Source organism: Macrosteles quadrilineatus, unplaced genomic scaffold (genome assembly GCF_028750875.1).
Source record: "Macrosteles quadrilineatus isolate MER2022 unplaced genomic scaffold, UCM_ALF_1.0 Scaffold_8__2_contigs__length_117827958, whole genome shotgun sequence".
In the NCBI taxonomy this organism is placed as follows: Eukaryota; Metazoa; Arthropoda; class Insecta; order Hemiptera; family Cicadellidae; genus Macrosteles; species Macrosteles quadrilineatus.
Window position 1 is genome coordinate 79,263,326 of NW_026542601.1, and position 23,302 is coordinate 79,286,627.

A 23,302-nucleotide genomic window follows, 5' to 3' on the forward strand; every position below is an offset into this window, starting at 1 on the left:
AAAAAAATTATAATTGAAACCATATTTGAAAACATATTTTAGCATATTTGTTATTAGTTTAACACTATATTTGTTATCTAAATTAGGTCATGGATTGAGAGTAAAAATAATTTACTTAATTAATTGCTATTTTCCGCAAACAAAACGCGAAGCAGAGCGTAGTGAGAGATTGCCATCTTACTTTCGCTTCACTGACACCGCTTATGCTGGTATAACTAGGGTAATAACTAATAACCGAACTTGGAACTGACGTACCTATTTGAGCGTCTACACAGGAATTTTTTTAATTTGCGGCTGGTAGCTGGCAGCTTACTTGACTATGTAGGCTACGTTTAAAATGTGTTGATAAGTTTTGCGGCAAAGGAAGAACTAAGTAAGGCAAAATTATTGCTCTGTAATCCGTAAATTCAATGTTGTTTCATTTATTATCTATGTTATTCATGCTTCCAGTTAAAATTAGGTGACTGATTAATGAGTCGTGTGAAACAGATTTTTCGCCATAATGTAATAGGACAGACCTAGTTGCCTTGTTTTGCAACAGGTTTTGCAGTGTTTCATTTGTGTATAACTCCAATAAATAAACATAACTTGCATAGCCTTATAGTGTGTTCGGCTGTTGAAAGTTGATGGAGAATGAATTCTTTCTTTTAAAACTTCATGAGCACTCTACGGAAGACTCGTTCAACGTTCACTTGTAAAAACTGGATTTAGTTGGGATATATAATTCAGGATCCAAAGTCAATAGTGAAATGAGTGTTTAAAAACAAATTGAATTGGGGGATTCGACATATATATTTTAAATAGGCATACAAATATTAAGTGAAAATAATAAATAAGACGTAGTCTAGATGGTCTTGGGACAGTCTTAATCAATTATTTTAACTAATATCTGTATGCATATTTCAAATATATTTTGGGGTCCCCCAATTCAATTTGTTTTTTAAACAATTATGTCACTATTGACTTTTGATTCTGAATTGACTATATCATCTAGATGAACCAATTAAATCCAGTTTTTATAAGTGAACGTTGAACGAGTCTTTTGTAGAGCGTCTAATAAAGTTGTAAAAGAAAGAATTAATTCTCAATTAACTCTCAACAGCAGCACACATTATAAATAAATCCTTAATTTAACTAGATTATTACTCTTATACTGTACATCGTTGACAAAAAAATACAAGACTTCTTTACATCAATGTCTTAACAGTCAACAGGTTCAACAATCATACATAATATAATACAAAAATAAACATTACAATTTCCCCCAACCGCACATCAACAGTAACAGCACAAATGCACAAACAATCGAGGCAAAGGAAGTTGCAAATGTGTATAAAGGTAAATTAGCAGGACACAGAGTTAAGCCCCATAAAGTGACAGTGTGGATGTGAAGTTGCACAATTTGCGAGTTGGCGTACCTGTCAGGACTTGTAATCCTGCAGCCAAATTGAAGGATTAGGTCCGGGGATTGGCGACGGATTGCAAATTAGCAGTTCTCTGACTCAGAGATTACCGTTCTGTCTCAGTCTCTGCTCTGTTGTCTCTAGTCTCTACGGAACGCGTTGACGACAGCTCGTCTCTACGGACTGCAAATGTCCCATTGATTGCGATTGGTTTAGCAAATTTTGTTAATTTGTTTGAGATTTATACAGGGTAAATCAAAAGTCAAGATCCTCGTCCCCATCTAATATTTTTCTAAGTGGATAATACACAGATATCCTTTTGGTAGTTCAATCTTAGCTGGAAGTCTTTTTTTATTTTGGAAATTTTGAGTATCCCCCAAAAATGTGGAATTTGGGGGACAACTTAAAATGTTTAAATGTAAGCCCGCTTCAAATGACACCTTATTTTGAACTGTTTACATAAACTTAAAGAATGGTTAAAACCAGAGTTCGCTATATCTTCTCTATCCAAAATGATAGCCAATATTACCATTACATTGATTTTCTTATATTTTTAATGTGTAGACTCAATACATTTGACAGGCTACCATTTTGGATAGTGAACTCTAGGTTTCACCATTCTTTAAGTTTTTGTAAACTCTTCAAAATGAGAGGTCACTTTAAGGGGGTTTACATTTAAAAAATGTTGAGTTGCCCCAAAAATTCCCCAATTTTGGGGGGACACTCAAAATTTTCAAAATCATAAAATGAAACTTCCTGCTAAGATTGAACGACCCCCAAAAGTGGAAATGTATATCCACTTTGAAAAATATTAGATAGGGGTCTTGACTAATTCACCCTATATACATTTTTAGTTTTGGCAATTATGGGAGTAAAATGCTTTAATAAATAGGTTAAGTTAGGTAGAATTAAATATCTCACTAACATTCAACATTTATGAAAATAAAAAAAACTTCATTTTGGTAAATGCATAATACAAAACTACAAAAACGTAACTTATCATGCTATAAACACAATTAAATAAAATAACCCATCGATCTTTATTATTACTACAGCAAATAACCTTGGTTCATTTAAAAATTAAATAATGTTCACAAGAAATCAATAGTTCGTCACACAGCATCAGATACTTAAATAAAACTTGCTTCTCCAAGAATGAGTTGAAAAGTGGGAAAACTCGAGTTCAAAGATATTTGTCATTATCAAACCATAAAAAAAACTATAAATGAATTTCTCAAAGGAACATTCAGTAACCTTATGTGCTTTGACTTAAGTTCTAATAAACAATTTTGAGTGAAAATATTATCAAACTTTTTTTAATATTTGTAAATAGGTTGGTATCCTAAAATTATTAAATACAAATTTTGCAAATTGGAACAATTGAATAAAGAATAGAGAATTTTCCAAACCACATGCATCTACAAAATGTTGTCTTAAAACACAAGAAAATTAGCATGACTAGAATTTTAGTTTTTCGACTATCGTTTTTAAGTCTTTAATCTCATTCACTTTATTTTAACAACCATTTTATGACTTAAAACTGTAATTTCTAATAATCACAAAGCAATTTTAATTTCATGCCTGTAAATCTTTAGAAGTTACTGGACTGTGACTACTTTCTACTTTACACATAATTAAATTTACTGATAGCATTATCAGAGAAACAACCTTTAACTGGTATCTCATAAGTTATATTTAAGTGTGATAAATACACAGTTTAAAACTAACACAAAACCCAAGGATATTTATTACTAAAAAACTAATTAATCAAGAACAGTTGTAATATCTATGATAAAACAATGCAAGTGGTGCAGAGCAAGTTTTAATTGGTTTGATGGCGTCGTCTGCTCCGGTTCCATATGCAGAATGATAATCAACACAACCAGCCGTATCAGGGCTCTGTCTTAATTGGTTAGGATCTCTCGGCCAGTTTAACCTATCCGGGGGATTATCTATTCAACTCCGGGCCAGAGTCCAGTCTTGATCACAATTAGACTTTTGGTATCAATATAAGTACATGCAGATTTTTAGACATTTATTTACACGCTTGATGTGTAATAGTACAATAATTAATAACAGATTATGTAAGGTGATTTTGGAGGTTTTGAGTTTTAAGAAATTAGGTAATCATTGAAAGGAAAGCACTAGTTTTTCTTTAAACATGCTGTTGGTGACGATGCTGTTGTTTAGATAATGTCAATGATATTTTTATGAAAGAAAGTATAACTAGGTTTTTAGGAAAAATTGTGCGTAATAATTCTACAGTATTTTTTGTTTGGAAAAGGTATTGTTCATCCCTTCATTGTCCAAAATACTATTGCACTTTCTCTCTTGTATAGTAAATTATCCTGGACAGTTATACTCAGGAATGATTCGTTCTACAGATTTTCTAATTATAAAAACACTTTCTATCTTATTTTTCGCTGGGTTATGACGCTTTATTTTATTAGTCCAACAAATTCCATGAACGAAGAGACCTTAGTAATTTTCTTGCAACAGTTTGCAAGTGAAAAATAAAATACTATGGAAAAATTAACTTGTCTCTGACATTATGCTCGTATATACATGTATTTTGTCTTGCAATAATCACTCCTGTCCACCGTCTTGCAACTGTTGCAATAACCACTCCCTCTTGTTCCAGAGACCCGATGGACGTCATGTTCATGGAGCAGCACTTCCTACGGTCACCCCTCAGGCTCTACTCCGACATGGACTCCGACAACAACTCCAACACACTCTTCTCCGCGGCGATGATGGAGAAGGCCCGGGCCCAGCTGCAGCTGTGGGGGCGAGGCCCCGGCTATCCAGGGGGCGAGGTGATGCTGCCCTACCCCGGAGCCAGGGTGCCCATGGGGCCGGGACTCTGGGGCAGTCAGTACCCGGGACTCCTACTGCCGCCTCCTGTGCCGCCTCCCCAGCAGATCACACCACCTCCGCCCTCCACGTCCGCCGCCTCCACTCCATCAAGTTCCTCGGGCTCGCCCCAGCCGTCCCCCTCGGACAAGCTGCCCAGACCGGCCGCCGTGTTTCCCACTCCCCAACATCGGTTCAGCCCCTACCAACTGGTGGCCAAGGGACGGGAGTCTGTACCTACCAGGAACTAATCCGTTATTGCGTCCTTAGAGGATTTTGAATGGAATTTTGTTTAGGAAATAATATGAATAGCTTTGTAATAGAGTGATCATATTCTCATTGAATGTTCATTTCGAAACATTTAAATTGATCTTTTGTCAAAATTGGAATTTATGTTTAGTTTCATCCTGATTATTTGGTAAATCAATGTGTGATATTATGAGTTTAAGTGATAATGGGTAAATTGCACATGAAATTGTTGATACAAACGTGCAAAATAAAGATCAAATTAAAAATATGAACAAAGTAACATTCAACAGAATAAAATTTAAATTCAAACTCAACCTAACGTGTTGGAAAATGATTTAAAATAAATTACAAGTAAATTATCAACTAAAATGATATTTCCTTTCAAACTTAATTTTAAATTAAGAGTTTCAATTTTTATTCCAAACTTAAAAGAATGTAATCTACGTTTCTCGCAAAAAAAAGCTTTAAACAAGGTAAAATAATTTTAATTTAATTTATAATAATTTATAAACGGCCTTGTACTTCCTGATTGTGTAAACTGGTGTAAATATTTAGGATTTTTGTATGTGTATTAAATGTGCATGTATATAGTTAATGTCCTATATGTGAACTTGTGTAACCCCTAGCAAACCAAAGACTCGTATGTACATAGTGTATCTATATTGTTTTTGTTGTTTCCTTCGTTAGATTTATTGACTATAGTGACTATCTGTATTACATTTAGAAATTGTCAATAAAAAATTGTATCGATCTCTTAAATTGAAAATATGTCATAATTCTACGAACAATGTGTGAAATTATTAGTTTAAAATATCTTTTTTTGGACACATCAGGTTGAATTGAAGTAAAAATTTCCATTGGTTCAAAAAGTTTATAATTGTATCAATCACTATAAGTTATAGGTTAAGATTTTTCCAAAATGCCCTTATAAAACAATTCTATTTCACATTGTGACGTACTCTATCCAGACTAGTCTTTTGGTTAGTAAAACGTTATTTGTGATACTTTTTTAACAAATTATGACAACCAAAAATATTTTTATAAACTTAATTGTTTCTCCAAAATATAAAAACTAAGCGTTTCTTGTTGAAGTCTTTTAAATGCAGCACTACAGTGCTAACCATTTTTACCTTTTTGTTATTTGTATACTGTATATATATGTTGTAATGTAAATACGATGTACGTGGTGTATTTATTAAATATATTCGAATTGTGTAAGACGTATCTGGTGTTATTTTTTACCCTGGTAATTAAAAGGTTTATTTGTGGAAGTTGGTATTAATATTATGATGAACCAAGTTTAAGAATTTCCATTATTCTTTAAAAAAATTACAAAAACACAGTTTTTGTTAACAGACATTTTTATAATGACATTTAAAATATTAATATAAAAATGAATAACTTAAAACTTCACACCCTAAAGTTTAAGTCTATAATTCATATAAATTTAAAATATTTTAAAACCAATACATTATTCAGAATTGTGGTGTAATTGAGTTATATAGTTTATACTACAGAATATATGTCAGTCTCAAATCAACAAGCAGCTTACATATGTGTAAACTGAAATCGTTTCAGTTTTGTTTAAACTAGCTAACTTTATAGACATAATAGATATTTTTCTCTACATATTTTGTATTTTAATAGAGAATAAAGTGGATTGGTTAAGCATACAATGATTACAAATACATAACAGGTGATTATTGGACTAAGAAAATAACTTAAGGAATCCTTAATGAACTATGGAATTATGGACTATCCACAAGTGTGTCTGAAAAAGAAAATAATAATATAATGTAAAATATAGATTTGTGCCTTATTAATCAGTTAGTAACTATCATTTTGGTTCTTTCCATTAATTTACAGACGTGAAATAAGTACTTTTTTTCAAAATCTGTCATTTTAGTTAATTGTTTTTAGTCAAGGGGCTGAATTAGACGCTTTCCTATTTTGCGAGACAACAGTTTTGCCTGTGTCATAGTTGTTGGTTATGATCCCATTATGACGAGGTGTCACCGGAAGTAACGTCCATGCAGTTTGAAGTCCATAAACCTAGTTTATGTTTCCGGTAGTCGGTGTTACCAACAGCTGTTTCAGTCGTACCAACTTCGATAATTGCACAATTAACTGTCAGGTCAACGTGTAAAGTGGCACTAGTCGTCTGTTGTGTGTCATGTGTCATAAGCTGTATTTACGTGTCAAAAGCTATCATTTTTGGTCGGCCATTTTTACTGTAGTTTCACCATTGATTATTATGGAATAATACATCATATAGTCATGTTTAAACTGTCGAGAGTTTTAAAATGAATAACCGGTAACGACAGAGTGTGCTGACGTTATTTGCTGCTTTTTGTTGAGTAAGAAAGATTTTACCCGAACCATCCTGAAACGACAATCTCTATCAAAAACTGTACATTGTAGCGTCTTCTACATACATTAACTATCATATCAATTATCAATTATTTGAGATGGGGACGCCACCTAGGTGCGTATTTTAACCCAAATATGAGTGAAGGATGAGTGTGCGATGTTGTGAGATGATCTGTGTAGCTTTGTCACTGACTAAGATCAGCTGTTTCATCAGTCATGATCATTTATTTAAAGCCCAATGATCAGGAACAGCTGGGTTCCAGTTTCGAACCATCAAAAAGCTGCTGACTTTTCTCAGGATCGAACTGGCAACCTTTTGATCGTGAGGCAAACGCTATAACAACTCAGCTACCCAGCCAATCAGGTGTATACATAGTATATATAACATGTTTATAAGAAGTATCATTAACTGGGAGACAATAGAGTTCTGACTAATTTCTCACCCTGTAAGTGGCTCATTCAAATAATTTGTACTACTTAACTACTTAAACAAAACGTTGGCTACGACTGGTACATGTAGAAGAAACGACCACCCTTGCAACTAAAAGTAATAGTTTTACTGCAATCTACAAAATTAAGTACAAGTTAACCACAAGTATTTGGTTATGACTGTAATTAACATAATTTGCAAATAATGACATAGTGTTTATAATAACGTACTTATGTATAGACTCATTATTTGTATTTACTAATTTGTTGCAATCTTAATAGGTTTCTAAAAAAATATTTTTAATACGATTTTTTGCCAGAAAGAAGAATCTTTTAAGTACTTAAATCCATAAAACTGATCTAATTCAGATTAAAGTTAGTGATGATTGTTACTTCTTTATCTTACAAAGAGCCAATGATTGTAATTTTTTCATATATAAATTATTAACTATTGCACATGATTAATTACTTTTGAATGAAACAAAGGTGATTTTTGGTGTTCATAGATAATAGGGGGTTAAGTGGTTCAGGGACATCAGAATAATTACTATGGCCGAAAACCGATTAAACACCGGACGTCTGTATCATTATTGAAACTTACTTCATATTTAACTTTTCCCTAAAGCGGCCTACACACTACACGTGCATTGCACGCCGTGCCATTTTTTATTTTGGCACGACGTGCTTTGCACGGCACATTTTGCCCACACACTTGATCTCCAGTGTAGCCTGCAACGTGCTTAATTACATCGTCTGTTCGTACAAATGAAATGCAGAACACACACGTGTTTTTCAAAGACATTATTGATTAATCATTAAAAATAGACACAAGGCAGCAGCACTAAGCCGCCTTAAGTGCCTAGGTTAGTCCAGACCTTGCACCTCGCTGCCGTACAGATATACGCCGGCAGGGCACTTGGTTCACAATACCAAATTGTGGTGGAGGATGTATATTATATATACATATGATAGTATATTATATATACATATGATATATTATATAGAGATCTATGACTGCGTCTCGGGTCACGCATCACATACAGCGCGCGATCCATTATGTTATAATCTCGATGGTCGTGCAAATTATCAATTATCAATAATTATAAATTATCAATTATCAATAATTATCAATTATCAATTATCAATAATTATCAATTATTATCAATTATTTAAAATGGGGACGCCACTATGTGCGTATTTAATCTGTGTTGCAAATGGCCAAGACAAAATGCCGTTGATTCACTAATAAGAAAGTACTATTATAGGGCCAAATCCTGTCAAAAGTGGATGAACTACCAGCACGTGGCACGGGGATCGCCTACACACTAGCACGTTGGAACGGCGTGCTTTGGCACGGCACGCCGAAAATCAAACTCGTTTTGATTTCCACCGTGCCATGCCAATGCACGCCGTGCTTGCACGGTGTTCACCACACACTTGCACGTTTTGTCAGTTTTTGGCACGACGTGCTTGCACGGCGTGCAATGCACGTGTAGTGTGTAGGCCGCTTAAGATCAGACAAATTTTAGGACAGCATTATGTCCTTAAATTGAGATCCTAAAAGAACTTTGGTCATTGAGACCTGAAAATTAGACAGAACTAAAAAACCAGAAAGAAAGAAGATGGTATGGCTTGGTGGAAGGAAATATTCATACAGGTAATATGTGAGAAATCGATCAATGTAAAAAAATGACATTTACCTAAATACATAATAATTATAAAAAAGGGCCTAAACTGTCTACTTTGAAAGACGAAGACTTTACAAAAAGTTATCCATAATCGACACTTCTTCGGTGGGAAAATTGGTTGGTTCCTCCATAAACTTTTGACATAAAATTAAGAGCGAGAGAAAAATACATATTTAATATGACTAGGTTGTAATAGGGGATAATTACCAAATGTGAACAAGACTAATACTTCCTGTACCTAAGCTTAGCCGGACGCAGTTTATGTAAGTGGGCTAACCGCTTGTCGTATGGAAATTTGTTATGTGGATTAGTTTGCTCGTTTAATTTTACTTGTGAAATCTTTTTATAAGTTTTCTTCTCTTATTTTTTCTACAAAAAAACAATCGTGTTATTGGCCTTTCAATGTTGCAGATAATACCTCTAGACTCAACTCTCGTTCTGCGGTAAAATTCATAGCAAGTGTGTTTGGAACGATTAAACGTGTATCTATTGATTTGATGGTAAATTATAAAACTTATTCTAGGCTCTCTGTAAAGTGATAATCTACTGTCAAATTTTTAGTAATCGTTTAAAGAATTTTACCAAATAAAAATATAAAAATATAAAAATATATCACAATGAAACTTAGATATTGTAGATTTGCCAAAAAGTATTGGTATGAACGAAGTTCTTACTGCCCACAGACAGATTTTCAAAGATCCTTACATAGCTTACATGCTTCTAAATCTATATCTATATTCTATATCTATATTTACTTATTTAATACGCAAGCAGGTTTTTTGTGACAATTACTCCTCCGAAACTACTGAACCGATTGACATGTTTTAGGTGTCATTGGAAAGAGCGTAACGTGAAGTTGTGCAGGAAACTTTCTTTTTAGGGAAATAATTAGAGAGTGAGGCCCTGGGGTCCTTTAAAGTTTTGTATTTCTCCATAAGATTAACATGGGAAACAAACATTGTTATGAAACTCCAGCTGTTGTCAGAAATGCTGTTCTTAATTTGAGAATTGTTTCTTGGTTCCATGTGTTCAATGAATTATTAATTTGCATTATATTTTAAATGCAATACACTATATAAAGTGATAGTAATACATTAAGAGATCTTCATTTAAATAATCAAAAAGCACGATTGAGCCTTTGCCTATATGATTCCTGGTAAGTGTGTTGTAACTGTTTCTTATAGTATATCTTATAGTAAAACCAAATTATTCTTTTCTGCATTCTTACCCCGTAGCGAAGCACGGGCAGGGCAACTAGTACTTATTTAATACGCAAGCAGGATTTTTGTGACAATTACTCCTCCGAAACTACTGAACCGATTGACATGTTTTTGGTGTCATTGGAAAGAGCGTAACGTAAAACTGTGCAGGAAACTTTCTTTTTAGGGAAATAATTAGAGAGTGAGGCCCTGGGGCCCTTTAAATTTTCTTATTTTTCCATAAGACATGGGAAACAACATGGGAAACAAACATTGTTTTGAAACTCCAGCTGTTGTCAGAAATTAAATATTAATAATTGGACTCCATGGAAGCATGTGAAAATTCAGAATGTTTACATTTGCTTTGACATTTAAATGTAAACAACCAGAACTGTCAAATGCCTATTTCACAATTTCAGACAGCTGATCCAAAAAAATAAAACAACTATGTGGTAGGTTTATTTGACCTTAAACTTTATTATAGATTAAATCTATATCAATGATTATGAAACAGATCTTTCCCGTTGCGAAGCAAAAAATAAAAGTGAAAAGAAGAACATATGTTAATTGTAAACAGTCAATGTGTAAATTATATATGTTGTATTAAAAATGTGTATAGTTTTGGATGTTGGTTTGTGTAAGTTATTAATCATTGAATTTTTATTTTAAGGATTTGGCATATGAGTATGCCTATGATAAATAACACCATTTAAGAGTTCTGCCAGTTTTTGCCTAACTCTGTTATGTAGAGTTTAAAGTAGCCTGCACCTTATTATCTACAAATTGCCTCAATAATTTAGGTACATGGTACATTATAAAGCTGACAGCCTTTTTACGCTGACTTAAATTGTAAGCTTACCTTTTCCCGTCCATGGGCAGTTTGATTGTTAAAAATTAACCCTTTAAACTGGAATAGGACTGTTATGTAATTTGTGAGTATTCCCATTAGTTAATAATCTTTTAGTCGACTCTTTTAAAATTATCGTAAATTATGACTGTAATTAGTTTTTACACAAGTTATTTGTTTATAAATAACTCCTGTACTTCTTTGCAATTGCTCGATTTCGAGCAACATGTACACTAGTTTGAAATTATTTAACTAAATGGAATAGCTGGTTCGTTCAATTAACAGGTGTTTGTTTATTTACTTGATAGAATTAATTATAGAACTTTATTTACATCGTATAAATTTGTTTTTTGTTTAGTAGGATGGTTATGTTTCAATGGTTTGGCTATGAAAGATAGTGAAAGTTGTGTAGTATATTGCTAGTGGTTTTCTTTTTAATTTTATGGTATGCTGCAGATAAAGAGGCTTGACTAAAAATGAAAAATTAAGGTGAAACATATTTTTCATGAAGAAACAACATGAAGCAATTGGTGTGACTGCTACACTAAGGTATGTTGTTCGATTATTTTGGATCAATTGACATAAAGTATAAGTAAGGTTTTAGAAGTAAGTAAGTCTACACTTATAACTTGATGTTTTCATATAAAATTATAGAGTAAAAACTCACATCACCACTTAACTGTAATGTTGCCTAAGAAATTTTAGCCACTTATCTGAATATAAAGAAAACAATTTTACTTCACAAAATGGTAAAATAAAGTTTATATTAAAAAACAAATAATAGATGTGTAATTAAATTATTCAGCAGATCTAAATAACATCATTATTCTCTTCAGCGTTCTCCTCCCGTTGTGAAGAACGGGAAGAACAGCTCGTGATTTCCTCATAGTACACTACATAGATATATCTCTAGTCCCAGTTTATCTAATATTATACATTCACACTTTTTCATACTTGGAGCTAATATTCATGGTTTCTAACATTCTACAACATAAGCATTTTTACAGTACAGTTTTGTAAAGACTACTTTAGAATTAGATTCTACAGCATTGTAAAAGAGCGTCACTATTTTTTTCATTAGTGAAGTTGTATTTTAAGGTAAATCTCTTAAATTAAAATTATGACGTGTGTCGTGTACTAAGAATCAAACTTACTCTCCCCACCTCTTTTTATGATGTCACGCTTTTTGGCTCTGTATCAGCTGACAGTCCCAGCTGATTGGTTCCCGCGAAGCTGTGACTATCAGCTGACTAGGAAACCACAGTCGTACCAATCAGCAAACAGATTCAGACTTGACGCCATTTTGGATTTGATATGAAAACGTGTTATATCATTGTGTGGGTCTTGTAGATAATGTAAATGTGAAATAGAATCTCTTGTTAAGTGTGTTCTTTGTAACAATACGTGCCATGTACAATTATTGATTTAATGGGTAAAACTAATAATTCTTTCGTATGCTAAAGTTGTAGCAGGTTTTAGAAACACTTGAAAGTTGTTGAGGGGCCAATAAAGTGCGTTGTGTAGCATGTGTTTTTGATATTATTAACAAACAATATGGAGAAAAGTATAGTACTCATTTTGGTCTAGTACGATCATTTTTTACCAAGCAAAGCTGAAAAGTTAACAATAGCAACTAGTTCGTTACTATTGGGTACGGTAAATATTCAATTATTAAAAGACACCCTGTATATTTCTTTACTCTGTTGACAAGACACTGCGAGACACTGCACTCTACACTTGCACGCGTCTCAGGGGCAGCGCGAGGCGCCAGCCGGCTGACCCTTGCCCTCCACTCCTTTGATGATAATTGAAATTAGGCTCAGAGATTAATTTTGGAGCCGAACTCCGGTAGTAAATAAGTAGGGCAATAAGTTATGAGGGGGCGGCGGACTTCAAAGGGTAGGTTATCGAGAACACTCCTCTTAGGTCAGCGAGGAAATATTGAAGGCGGCGAGGGTGTCTAGGCAAAAAATATAATAACACTTGGTGTGGTTTAAAACAAGTGGAAACTGAAAATATTGTGAAACGTAAATAAATTTACGTATTTTATATAGATGTGTGTTTTCTTCAATAAAAGAAAAAAAAATCAATTTTTATTTTTTTTTTAGATAAAGTTTCAATGTAATATAATTTGTTTAGTTATTAGTGGTGGTTATTCTAAATAACCTAGAAGGTTCTTAATGCCAAAAAAATTAGATTTTTGTTTTCAAAGTTTATTTACAGATAGTGTAAAGTCATTGAAGGGTGATATTGAATTTAGTAGGCATTTTATAAATAAACTCAGTCTTAGATTAGTCACTAAAAATTAATCTTGCCCGTTAGAATGTATAAATAGCATTAATTTATTCACAGCTAAATAAGAGCGATACAGTATTATTCAAGAATAAATTTTAAAGTTAATATGCGATTGTATACTCATTACACTCTCAAAAATAAATATATCAAAATGTTAGATTATTAGGAAAAAGAGCTGATGCACAATCTTGCTGTATCACTTAAAACTTCAAGTGTTAAGTTTACCTCCTGCTTTACTGTCCAAAAGATCAACTGATTTTAGAACAAAATCTTGTTTATTTCAAGGTTTGTAATGTAAATTTTAACGTATTTTGCAGAATATACCACTTCTTATCTTATAAAGGTATAGTTAGTGTGATATCAGTAACTTTAAGGCACCATTGCACAGTAAGAAGCATGCTGGGGACCAAGCTTGGCACCGTTGCGCAGTGGTAAGCGTGCTGGGGATCAAGCTTGACACCGATGCACAGTGGGAAGCGTGCTGGGGAACAAGCTTGGCACCGATGCACAGTGGCAATCGTGCTGGGGACCAAGCTTGGCACTATTGCAAAGTGGGAAGCGTGCTGGAGACCAAGCTTGGCACCGATGCACAGTGGTAAGCGTGCTGGGGAACAAGCTTGACACCGATACACAGTGGGAAGCGTGCTGGGGAACAAGCTTGGCACCGATGCACAGTGGCAATCGTGCTGGGGACCAAGCTTGGCACCATTGCAAAGTGGGAAGCATGCTGGGGACCAAGCTTGCCACTGTTGTACAGTAGGAAGAGTGCTGGTGAACAAGCTAAGCACCGTTGCACAGTGGGAAGAGTGCTGGGGACCAAGCTTGGCACCGTTGCACAGTGGTAAGCGTGCTGGGGTCCAAGCTTGGCACTGATGCACAGTGGGAAGAGTGCTGGTGAACAAGCTTGACACCGATGCACAGTGGGAAGCGTGCTGGGGACCAAGCTTCGCACCGTTGCACAGTGGGAAGCGTGCTGGGGACTTTTCGCTATAAACCGCACCACTTATCGCCTTAGTTAGCGAGCGGAAGTGGCCCGCATAAAATGCACTGTTTTATTAAATGAACGCAACAAGTTGTAAATATCATTTATTAGCGCAGGTGTTAGGTGCCCTTGATATAAGACGCTAACAGTTGGTGAAGAAAGTAGCAATTTATATACTTGGAAAATACAATTTTAAAAATTCAGGAATGTTTTTCTTATAATTGGGTATTTGTTGGTCGGAAAACTTTGATAAAGTTATGGCTGCTGGGAAAGGTTAATATGATCAAATATCAACGAAATCATTATCGGTAGGCCCATGAATCAATGGAACTCCTAATGAAATATTAGGAAATTAGGTTTAACAATTTATCTCACGTTGGAACCCCTTTTTATGCAAACGAATTATCATAGAAATTCATAAACCCTTAATTTTCTTAATTGTAATGAGTAAAACTATCGATTCCTTTCTATATTGGAGGAAATTACTTTGCCTTTGATTACAGCAGTGTTGTGGCAAATAACGAAATTAATATAAGACTGCCATATAAACTTGCTGAAACTGTTTAGTATTCGTTTTTTTTTTCATTGATTTTCAATCATTCACTAACAGCGTACGGGCATAAATTAAAGGTAATATTTAAATTGAGTGATAACACTCAATTACCAAATAAATACATCGAATCTAGACTAATCTTAAAACTAATGACAATTTTACTCCTACTTATAATCCAATGATTGGCCAAAACGAAACGAAGTTGATGAAATTCGTCCATACGCGGGAGAATGAAAGAGTAATGAAGTTTCTAGGCTCGAGGCATATGCGGAGTTGGTAATTGGTAGTTGGTAATCGTACGGTTAACAGTTAAAGGTACAAGGAATGACCCAAGGGGATGAAGTGAACCCATTCCTTCCTTATTGAGGGCTTTAAGCTATGTTAGTCATTAGTTTCATAGCTTCCGTTCCGATACAAGTAGCAGAATAGATTCCGCGACTATTTGAGGTTAATTTATGTTTTCCTACACATCTCCACAGTTGTGGAGAATGTATAATGTCAAATTAGTTAAATATTATTGTGTTTAAAGTGTTATGAGAGTCGTATTTATTCATACAAATTTTGCATGAACGTTTTTACTCGTTATACAGTTTTCTGATTTTCCTGAAATTTGTGAAGAGCTTTAAGAAAGACGCTTTATTCCACATATGGAATTAGTTAAGGTCGGTTAGAGATCAGATTTTGTTCAGCCTGGGTTTATATTGAAATACTTCAGTAATATTTAATTTGAGAGAATTATTTATATTTTAACTTTCATTGGGCTATGAATTAATGACGCTATCTAACAAAACGGTCACCGTTAGACAGTAACAAGACCAGGATTTGGAACATTTCAAAACGTAAAAAAACCATAGGCGTAGAAAACACAAAAAATAAGATCAATGTTTAATTTATGAGCATTAAAAAACAATCAGTTACTAAGAGACAAACAGGATATTATAACTGATTACACACAGTAAGACGAATTATAATTTTTTTATTATTAATAATAATTAATCAATCGTTAAAGACAATAAATATTGTTGTCCCAGGGAGGTGGCGTGTGGAATTGTGGATATTTATAGGCATGCACTGTGGATGCGATACTCCCTGGTGTGGATTAACGTCAGCACGAGTGAGTACTATGACTATCCGCAGTAGTATCCTGAAAATTAGACCAATTCGTATATACCAAGGCAAAAATGTGGTTCGGATTCCACTATAAACTGTAGGTCCCTTAGTTTCCATTAGCTTTATGGGATCATCCTACACTCATCTCCATTCATACTTTGGCTTAAAATACCTACTTTGTATGGTCGCCATTTCGTTGAAAAGTATTAAAGTAAAGTATTAAAGGTCCCTCAATCAGTGCTGGTATATCCACTGTGGAGTGTGGACATCCACCTCCTTGGCTCTCTATTGCTCTTCATCTGAGCAAATATTTTCATATTTTTGCTTTATGAAATGCAATTTTACAGTTGTACTTTAGTGTAGGGCTAATGTAGAAGAGCCTTGGATGGAGGAACTAAGATGGGATTGGACTCATCCAAGTGGAATCCCGTTAGCTGCTTTGCTTCACCAAATTTGACGACTATGGAGAAACTTTAGTTCAAATAAGTTCTAGAGCACGACACAAGTCTTTTCGTTACCCGTGCAACATGGGCTGGTCAATCAGAAGGCAACCGATGCCTGTGTCACTGAGTTCAAAAGACTAGACTAATTAGACAAAATGCCTTTTTGACTTTTCGTATAAGATCATGAAAAAAGAGACATTTTTGCCAATGATAACTCATATTTTATATACTTTATAGGCAGGCCAACATCTTGAAGTATGCTTCGAACCACCATACATCCAACCAAAGAAGTGTTTCCTTTAGGCTTTCAGGACAGACTAATTCTACTAGGCCAGCAGAGCCACAAGAAGGACCATTAAACGATGGGTAATTTTTATTTTTTGTATAGCTCGGATAATTTTATACTTTTCTAAATTCTGATTTTAAATTGATGGATTTTATACTCATGAAAAATGACTGTGTCTTCTGCGGATGCTCTCGTTTGCTGTTTGCACGTCAGTTGATTCAGTTTCCTCTAGGGGTGGTGCTGCAGACGCCCTTGCATGACCGGAAGCTTTCCTCTGCGACCGGAAACACCCTGTTAGCTGCTACTTCCTTGCGCAGGATTTGTTAACTTCGCACTTTGTGATCCGGCAAGTTATAATTACAGTGGAGTTGCGAACAAACTCGTCTGCAATCAAGAAGAATTTTCTCATTACGTCTCTTTGCCAATTTTACAGCATTCTATTTTCAGAAGTTTTTGTCTGAATCATATGATTTTTTCTGGTAAATTGATATAATGTCTTTTGTTTATGATTTACAGCAAAGACTTTTATGAACCTAAGGTCCTTGCCTACAGAAAAGTCTTATTTTGACTTTACGTATGAGGCAAATGGATTCGTCACCTCATACGTTCGAGGGGACCTTGATAATAATCAAGAAGGGGGCTGTCATTATTGGTATTATTCACTTTGCAACTGAAGATGATTTCAATTATGTAGTTAAGATAGGTTAGGATAGGCATAATTTACATAGGGAAAATTTTGATAGTTCTTAAAAAATGGTCAATATTCGTATAAGGGAGTCGCAATTAATTCACTTTAACTTGTATTGCCATCCAAAACGAGGAATAGTGCAGCGTATTTTACGTGGCGCATTTAGCGTCCGTATAGTAGGGGCCTTTGGTAGACTCTCCCATTAAACAGCGCGGATATTCAATATGCTGCCCGCACGACGAGGTGCGCTAACGCTCAGCCCAAGGCGACCAGTGGGTGACATCTGACCGGTATAACTACCGCGCCGGAAATGGGACGGAACGAATTGTTAATTGTTTTGAAACGCTTGCCTAATGCCCCGATAAATCAGCATTATGTACGTCCTTTGGGCTAATTGATACGAGCTTGGCGGTGCCGGTAGCGAGCGAAGCCCGATCAGATCTGTAGTCTGCAGCTAATGGCGGCAAGTTCGCGCCGAAACTCCCGCCAGCCCAGGGCGGCAGTGGCGTGAAAATGCTTTGATTAATGGACTAAGATCAGCCGACCGCCTATGTAGCGCCGTTAAGTGAATTTTAGTGCGGGCTAAGTGAAATCGTCGGATTTTATGAGACGGATTCGCTAAAATATGTAATTTTCTCGATCGGTTCGGAAACGGTCATTATTGAGTAGAGCGGCCAGTTTGCTTCTTGTGTTCTGAGATTGTGAATCTGAGTCCGTCAAATGTTAACAATGTGGTCTTGACGCTTCGAAAGACGTATAACATACAAGGATATCTGATGGCAATTACATCTAACTTGGGACTTGTTCAAAGCACCTGAGTATAAAAAGGGATAGCTTCATTCAGTCCCTCAAGTAGTGAACTGTATTTACCCTGGTAAAACCATACTGAAGTTAAAGGAGCAGCTCTACTCAATTGTGTTAACAAAATCCTCGAAGTGAAACTTTGCAGTTACGTCACCCACAACCGAAAACAGAGAAACGACGGCGCGCACGACATGGAATCGCTCTCGAATCGAATTTTCAGCCCGCATTCCAAAGAAGATTCGGGAAGTAATGTTTCACGTGCGACTAGTGAATTCGAAATTTCATTACAGCCACCGCAGACCATTACCGTAGGCGGCAATCTCGGACACATGCGCGGGACGATCACGTAGCTCGGTCCGGCGCGGCGCGGTGTCAAAATACCATCGGGGGCAAAGGCTATTACACCCTGATGATGATGAGCCGAAACAAGTTAAAAAGGTGTCCGGGATATTTATGGTCTAATTGGCGGTGGTGAAAGGGGCCCGGGTGGTCCCTAATAGAATCCCGCCACCGATCTTGATTTATCGCCGGGCAAAAACTATTTGCCACGGTAATGCAATCGTAAGTGCGGTTTGATGGGGCGGTGCGATTTGCGGCACAAGTTTTGCACATTAGTGCTGCATACAGTTTGCTTGGTAGTGTTTAGTGTGTGGGCGTTGGAGGTTAAGAAATGATTTAATAGTTTTAGCGTGCAAATAGGTTAAATTAACTGTATCAATTAAAAAGTGTTAGTAGGATGAGTGGAAGCATATTCAGCATGAGCGATTAAGGATTCAGTATTAGAAAAAAGTGATGATCATCCAAACTAATAGAGAATCATAAGTTGCGATCCAACTTTGGATTTTTGTGGTCCCTCTTCGCGTATCCTTAAAGCGAGCTATCAAGAATGTATGTGATTACATCGGTGGTCATTACGGACAGATTACTTAGCAAAGCTTGGGTTTACTGTTCCCGTCGCAATTTTCCAACTCCAGATTCCCCAACTCCTCAATGTTGCCTCGGACAGCTGAACTCCCAGCAGCTGCCGCTCATTAGCAACTACATTAATAACTTTATTAATTTCTGGTTCTGCCCACGTTATTATTCCAGCCTGCATTAAATTACTGATGGAAATGAGGAAAGACTTACTACAAAGAGCTCAACTGACAACGTCATTAGCCATATGAATAATCAGAATTGAATGAAGAGTACATTCGGGTCATCTACATTTTGAAAGTGCTTCAGTCATTAACTTACAATTTTAAATTATCCTGAGTGTTCCTCTCGTTTGCGTTATTAATGCCGTTATAGGCGGAGCTTTCTTCATTTCGGAATTTCTACTAGAGTTTGACTAGTAACATTATCTAAGCTACCTTTGAAATGAAATGATTGTGCAGACATGAAACAATTTGGATCAGAATTCACGATTTTGAAATCAAATCTTACTGCAAACGGCAGCCTAAACACTCTGATGGAGCTTTGTCCTCAGGCCTAAAACCACGCAGTTCATCCGTTTTGATCGTGACACATCCAACCAGTTATAATTATGTCCACTGCAGTCCACATTGCTTCATTCTCACTACCCAAACCAAAGACAACTAGTGATCAATTTTATTCTTTTATGACAATTGGATCTACTTTATTTGTCTGTTTCTCTCCTGTCTTATCGTCATTTTCCTCATCCACCACTCCGTTTCTTTCTGTCTGGCTCAGGAGTCTCATTAGATTTCTTCGGACTAAGCCGAAGTGTTTCGGGAAATTTCTGTAGTGTCTTGGTCATGTGGGGCTTTTCCAAGGGGTATTATCCTCGCTTCTTGTTAGACTAAACACCAACAACATTAACCAAGCAAAACATCTAAATTGAAAAAGTTAAGACAACCAATCATAACCAAAGCAGCAACGGGATCCATCGACAAATTCACAGCGAAATTGTCACATGGAAAAAGTCTTTGGACCAAAAAAATAAATTAAGGAAAAGATAATTAGAAAAATAGGGGTTTTCCTGGGAAATATTTCAAGGCAGGTGGTAATGTTACCAGCACCAAAAAAAACTTTAAAAACTCTTTATAGTAACTCTTTATGTGAATAGTAAAAGCATTGAATTGGTATGAGAAAACAAAGTATAATGAATTGCCCCCTATAAAATATAAGTTTATCTTACCAAGAAAAGTCCCAAAAAATTTTGTTAGCAATGAAGGAGGCCATGCGATGATTTTAAGCTATCATGCTGATCCTTCTTGAAATTATATTGATTCTTCTTCTGAGCTTTCAGGATAACGCTGATTCCTCATTCACGAGGGCTGCTCACTTACTAAAATAGCTAATCCCTTTACGCCGCTTATGCATTAGTGCCAATCCATCGTTCAATGGTCGATTCTCCATGCTTGGTCCTGATTCTTTATGCTTTGGTACCGATCCTGCATGCCTACAGTCCCAGGCACAGCTGCAGTCGGCAATTCTGTTGCATCGCACCCGTTATGGCTCATAAACGGGCGAGAATTTTAATTACTCACAAATAAAATTCAACAATAGGAATGGCGTGTTATGACTACTTTAATGAGTTCGGCTCCCTGAGCGGCAACTGCAGAGAGCATTCTTGGGGAACTCGGTTCTGCAGTAAATCGTTTGTATATTACCAATATCCGCTCGCATGCCTTAAAACGGTAACGTGAAGAAAATGGTCGATTCCGAACGGCGGTTTGAAATACGAAGCGAATTAATGCGTTTTACCATGTATTATTCCTTCTGTTAAGTACTTATAAAGATGCTGAAGATATTACAAAAGACATAATTATATTACGTGCCACCGGCAGGTGTTTTTCAATATTTATATATTGCTATTAAACGTGAAAAGGGCTTTGAAATCATAGTGCTGCCAAGATGGATGGTCCTATGTTTAGTCTTGGGAACTGACAGCTTTAGTTATAAAAGATTTCGTATTTAACTTTTAGGTTATTCCAAAGAAGACTACTTTATCCCTCGATGGATAAAAGGAAGGGTGCTCTGGGTCTCTATTTACCTCTATTTTCCTTTATCCGATTATGAAATGAAAAAGAGCTTAGTCCAAGAATTCTCTAAGACATCTCTAAGGTGTTTAATGTGATATATACATACCGTAGTATAAATTTGTGTGATACCTGCTTCTAATCCAACTTGTTGCAAAGACATGCAACTAGTTTCGACTTCGCCATCAGGCGTCCAGTTTGCTACTCCAGTTGCGAATCCTGGTGGATCCATCCGGTCGTGTCACTCCATCCCTAAATTAGAATCTTTATTCATCTTCTACTCTTTGTAAATGTACCTTATTCGTAACTATGTTTTCACCACACTATGATGTTTTTGGCTGTATTACATACGTTAATTGGTGGCTGAAAGTTACGTTTTGCTGGCCATGCCAGCTGTCATCGTAATTTGGGGACCAAGCAGGTTTTTACAGCCCGGTGCCGCAAAATCAGCTGTCCGCTTACTTACTTAAAACATGAATGCATTTTAAATACACAATCAAAATCCATAGCATTGCAATAGAATTGTGTTATTGTCACCGTTGCCTAGCAACTATTTATTTTTATTTTTGCTGATTCCTCAAATTATTTCTTCACATAACCTTAAAGTTGTAGTTGTGTTGACTATCAGTGTGCATTATTATAGTGGTGAATAGTGGTAATAGGGTATAGTGTGGTGAAAAATAGTGTGGTGAAAAAAAAATCTTGACTTCGTCTCGAACTTAAAAACGATCTCGAGCCGGCAAAACCTCATTTTCGGCCCTAGGTACGAAATATACTATTTCGTCCGTGTTAGTGTATAAATGCGGAATATGTGTATCAACGACCTTCTAATGAAGCGATTTTGACATCCCCTGGACACATGATGATGACTTCGTGAAGTTGAAACTAGTTGCGTGTCTTTGCAGCAATTTGGACTACTGTACTTAGAAGCAGGTATTTTACACCAATTTATATATTCAACGTAATCCGGAGGCTAACATCATAAATGAAATGCCATAGTAGTAATTTACATAATTGAAACGTGAAAAATGTACGTTTTCCTTTCCTTTGTCTAAAAATTGTATTTTGGCTGAGTCGTCGATACAAGTGACGCTGGATTTTTAGCAAAGATTTACCTTTTTCAACACTGGTCATTGGAGTGGAAGTTACCTATACACCCCCCTCTCAATAGTTTAGAACGGTAGTAGCTATTTTGCACTGTTACGGAAGAGTTTATCAGTTTCTATTCCGGCTCACGTTCTGGCGGCGCGTTTGAAGCCAATCTCTTTACAAGTTTTTTGTATAATTGCTCGCTGTCGACACACACGGCGCTAGCTGCACGCTGCACGCAAACTGGTGTCGTGCCTCGCGATCGTTAGCCCGTGCTCCTAATAGCCGGCTAATCGACTAAGAAATGTCCAAATTGTTTATTAGAATACCTCAGACCCTTACCTGGCCAATCCCTTGGGCAAGGGCCAATCTGCCTAATGCACGAAGAGGGTTGTAGAATGTAGAGTCGTCCAACATGGAGGGATGAAATTGGGAATACTGCCTACATCAAGTTGTTAATGTATTAGAAATAACTTGATTCTTCTGGTTAAAAGATACAAAATATGGGATGTACTCTTAAACGTGTTGAATGTCACATTTATCCCCTAACTCCCTGAGCAAACCAGCACATCAAACTAATTTCTAGCTTCTTCAAAATATAAAAGTTAAATTTGTATCCAGTTAGTAATCAAATAAATTAAAATTCACAGTAAATGTTAATGTGCACTTATACATCATTACACAATATGATATTTTCTATGAGTAATTTTTACTTCGTGAAACACAACAAAATTGTTTGTACAACTCTAAAGGCTTGAATAAAATAAAGACATTTTCAAACTCTCTCGAACAGATTTTGCTAAACAAGCAACTAAAGTTAGCCTTGCAACAAATTGAATCATGATAACCAATATGGGCTGAGTAGAAATAGAAATAACAACTTTTAACAATTACAAAATAAACAAATAGGTTGTTTACAAAATTTCCCTTAACACACTCTTTAAAAATTTACTAGCGACCTTTGTACAGACCATATAACATTACAAACATGAACACAACTTCAGCGTGACCAAAAGAAGATTCGTGAAGC

General features: G+C 35.8%; 1 protein-coding gene across 1 annotated transcript in view; it reads left to right on the top strand.

The window, feature by feature from the left end:
• LOC129001754 (T-box transcription factor TBX20-like) overlaps positions 1–5,235 on the top strand; it is a 65,158-nt gene extending 59,923 nt beyond the window's left edge. Inside the window, exon 6 of the mRNA XM_054429188.1 lies at positions 4,045–5,235. Within this exon, the coding sequence (XP_054285163.1) occupies positions 4,045–4,507 (463 nt within the window). The 3' untranslated portion in view covers positions 4,508–5,235. The remainder of the gene's footprint in view (positions 1–4,044) is intronic.
• Positions 5,236–23,302: the final 18,067 nt, after the last annotated feature.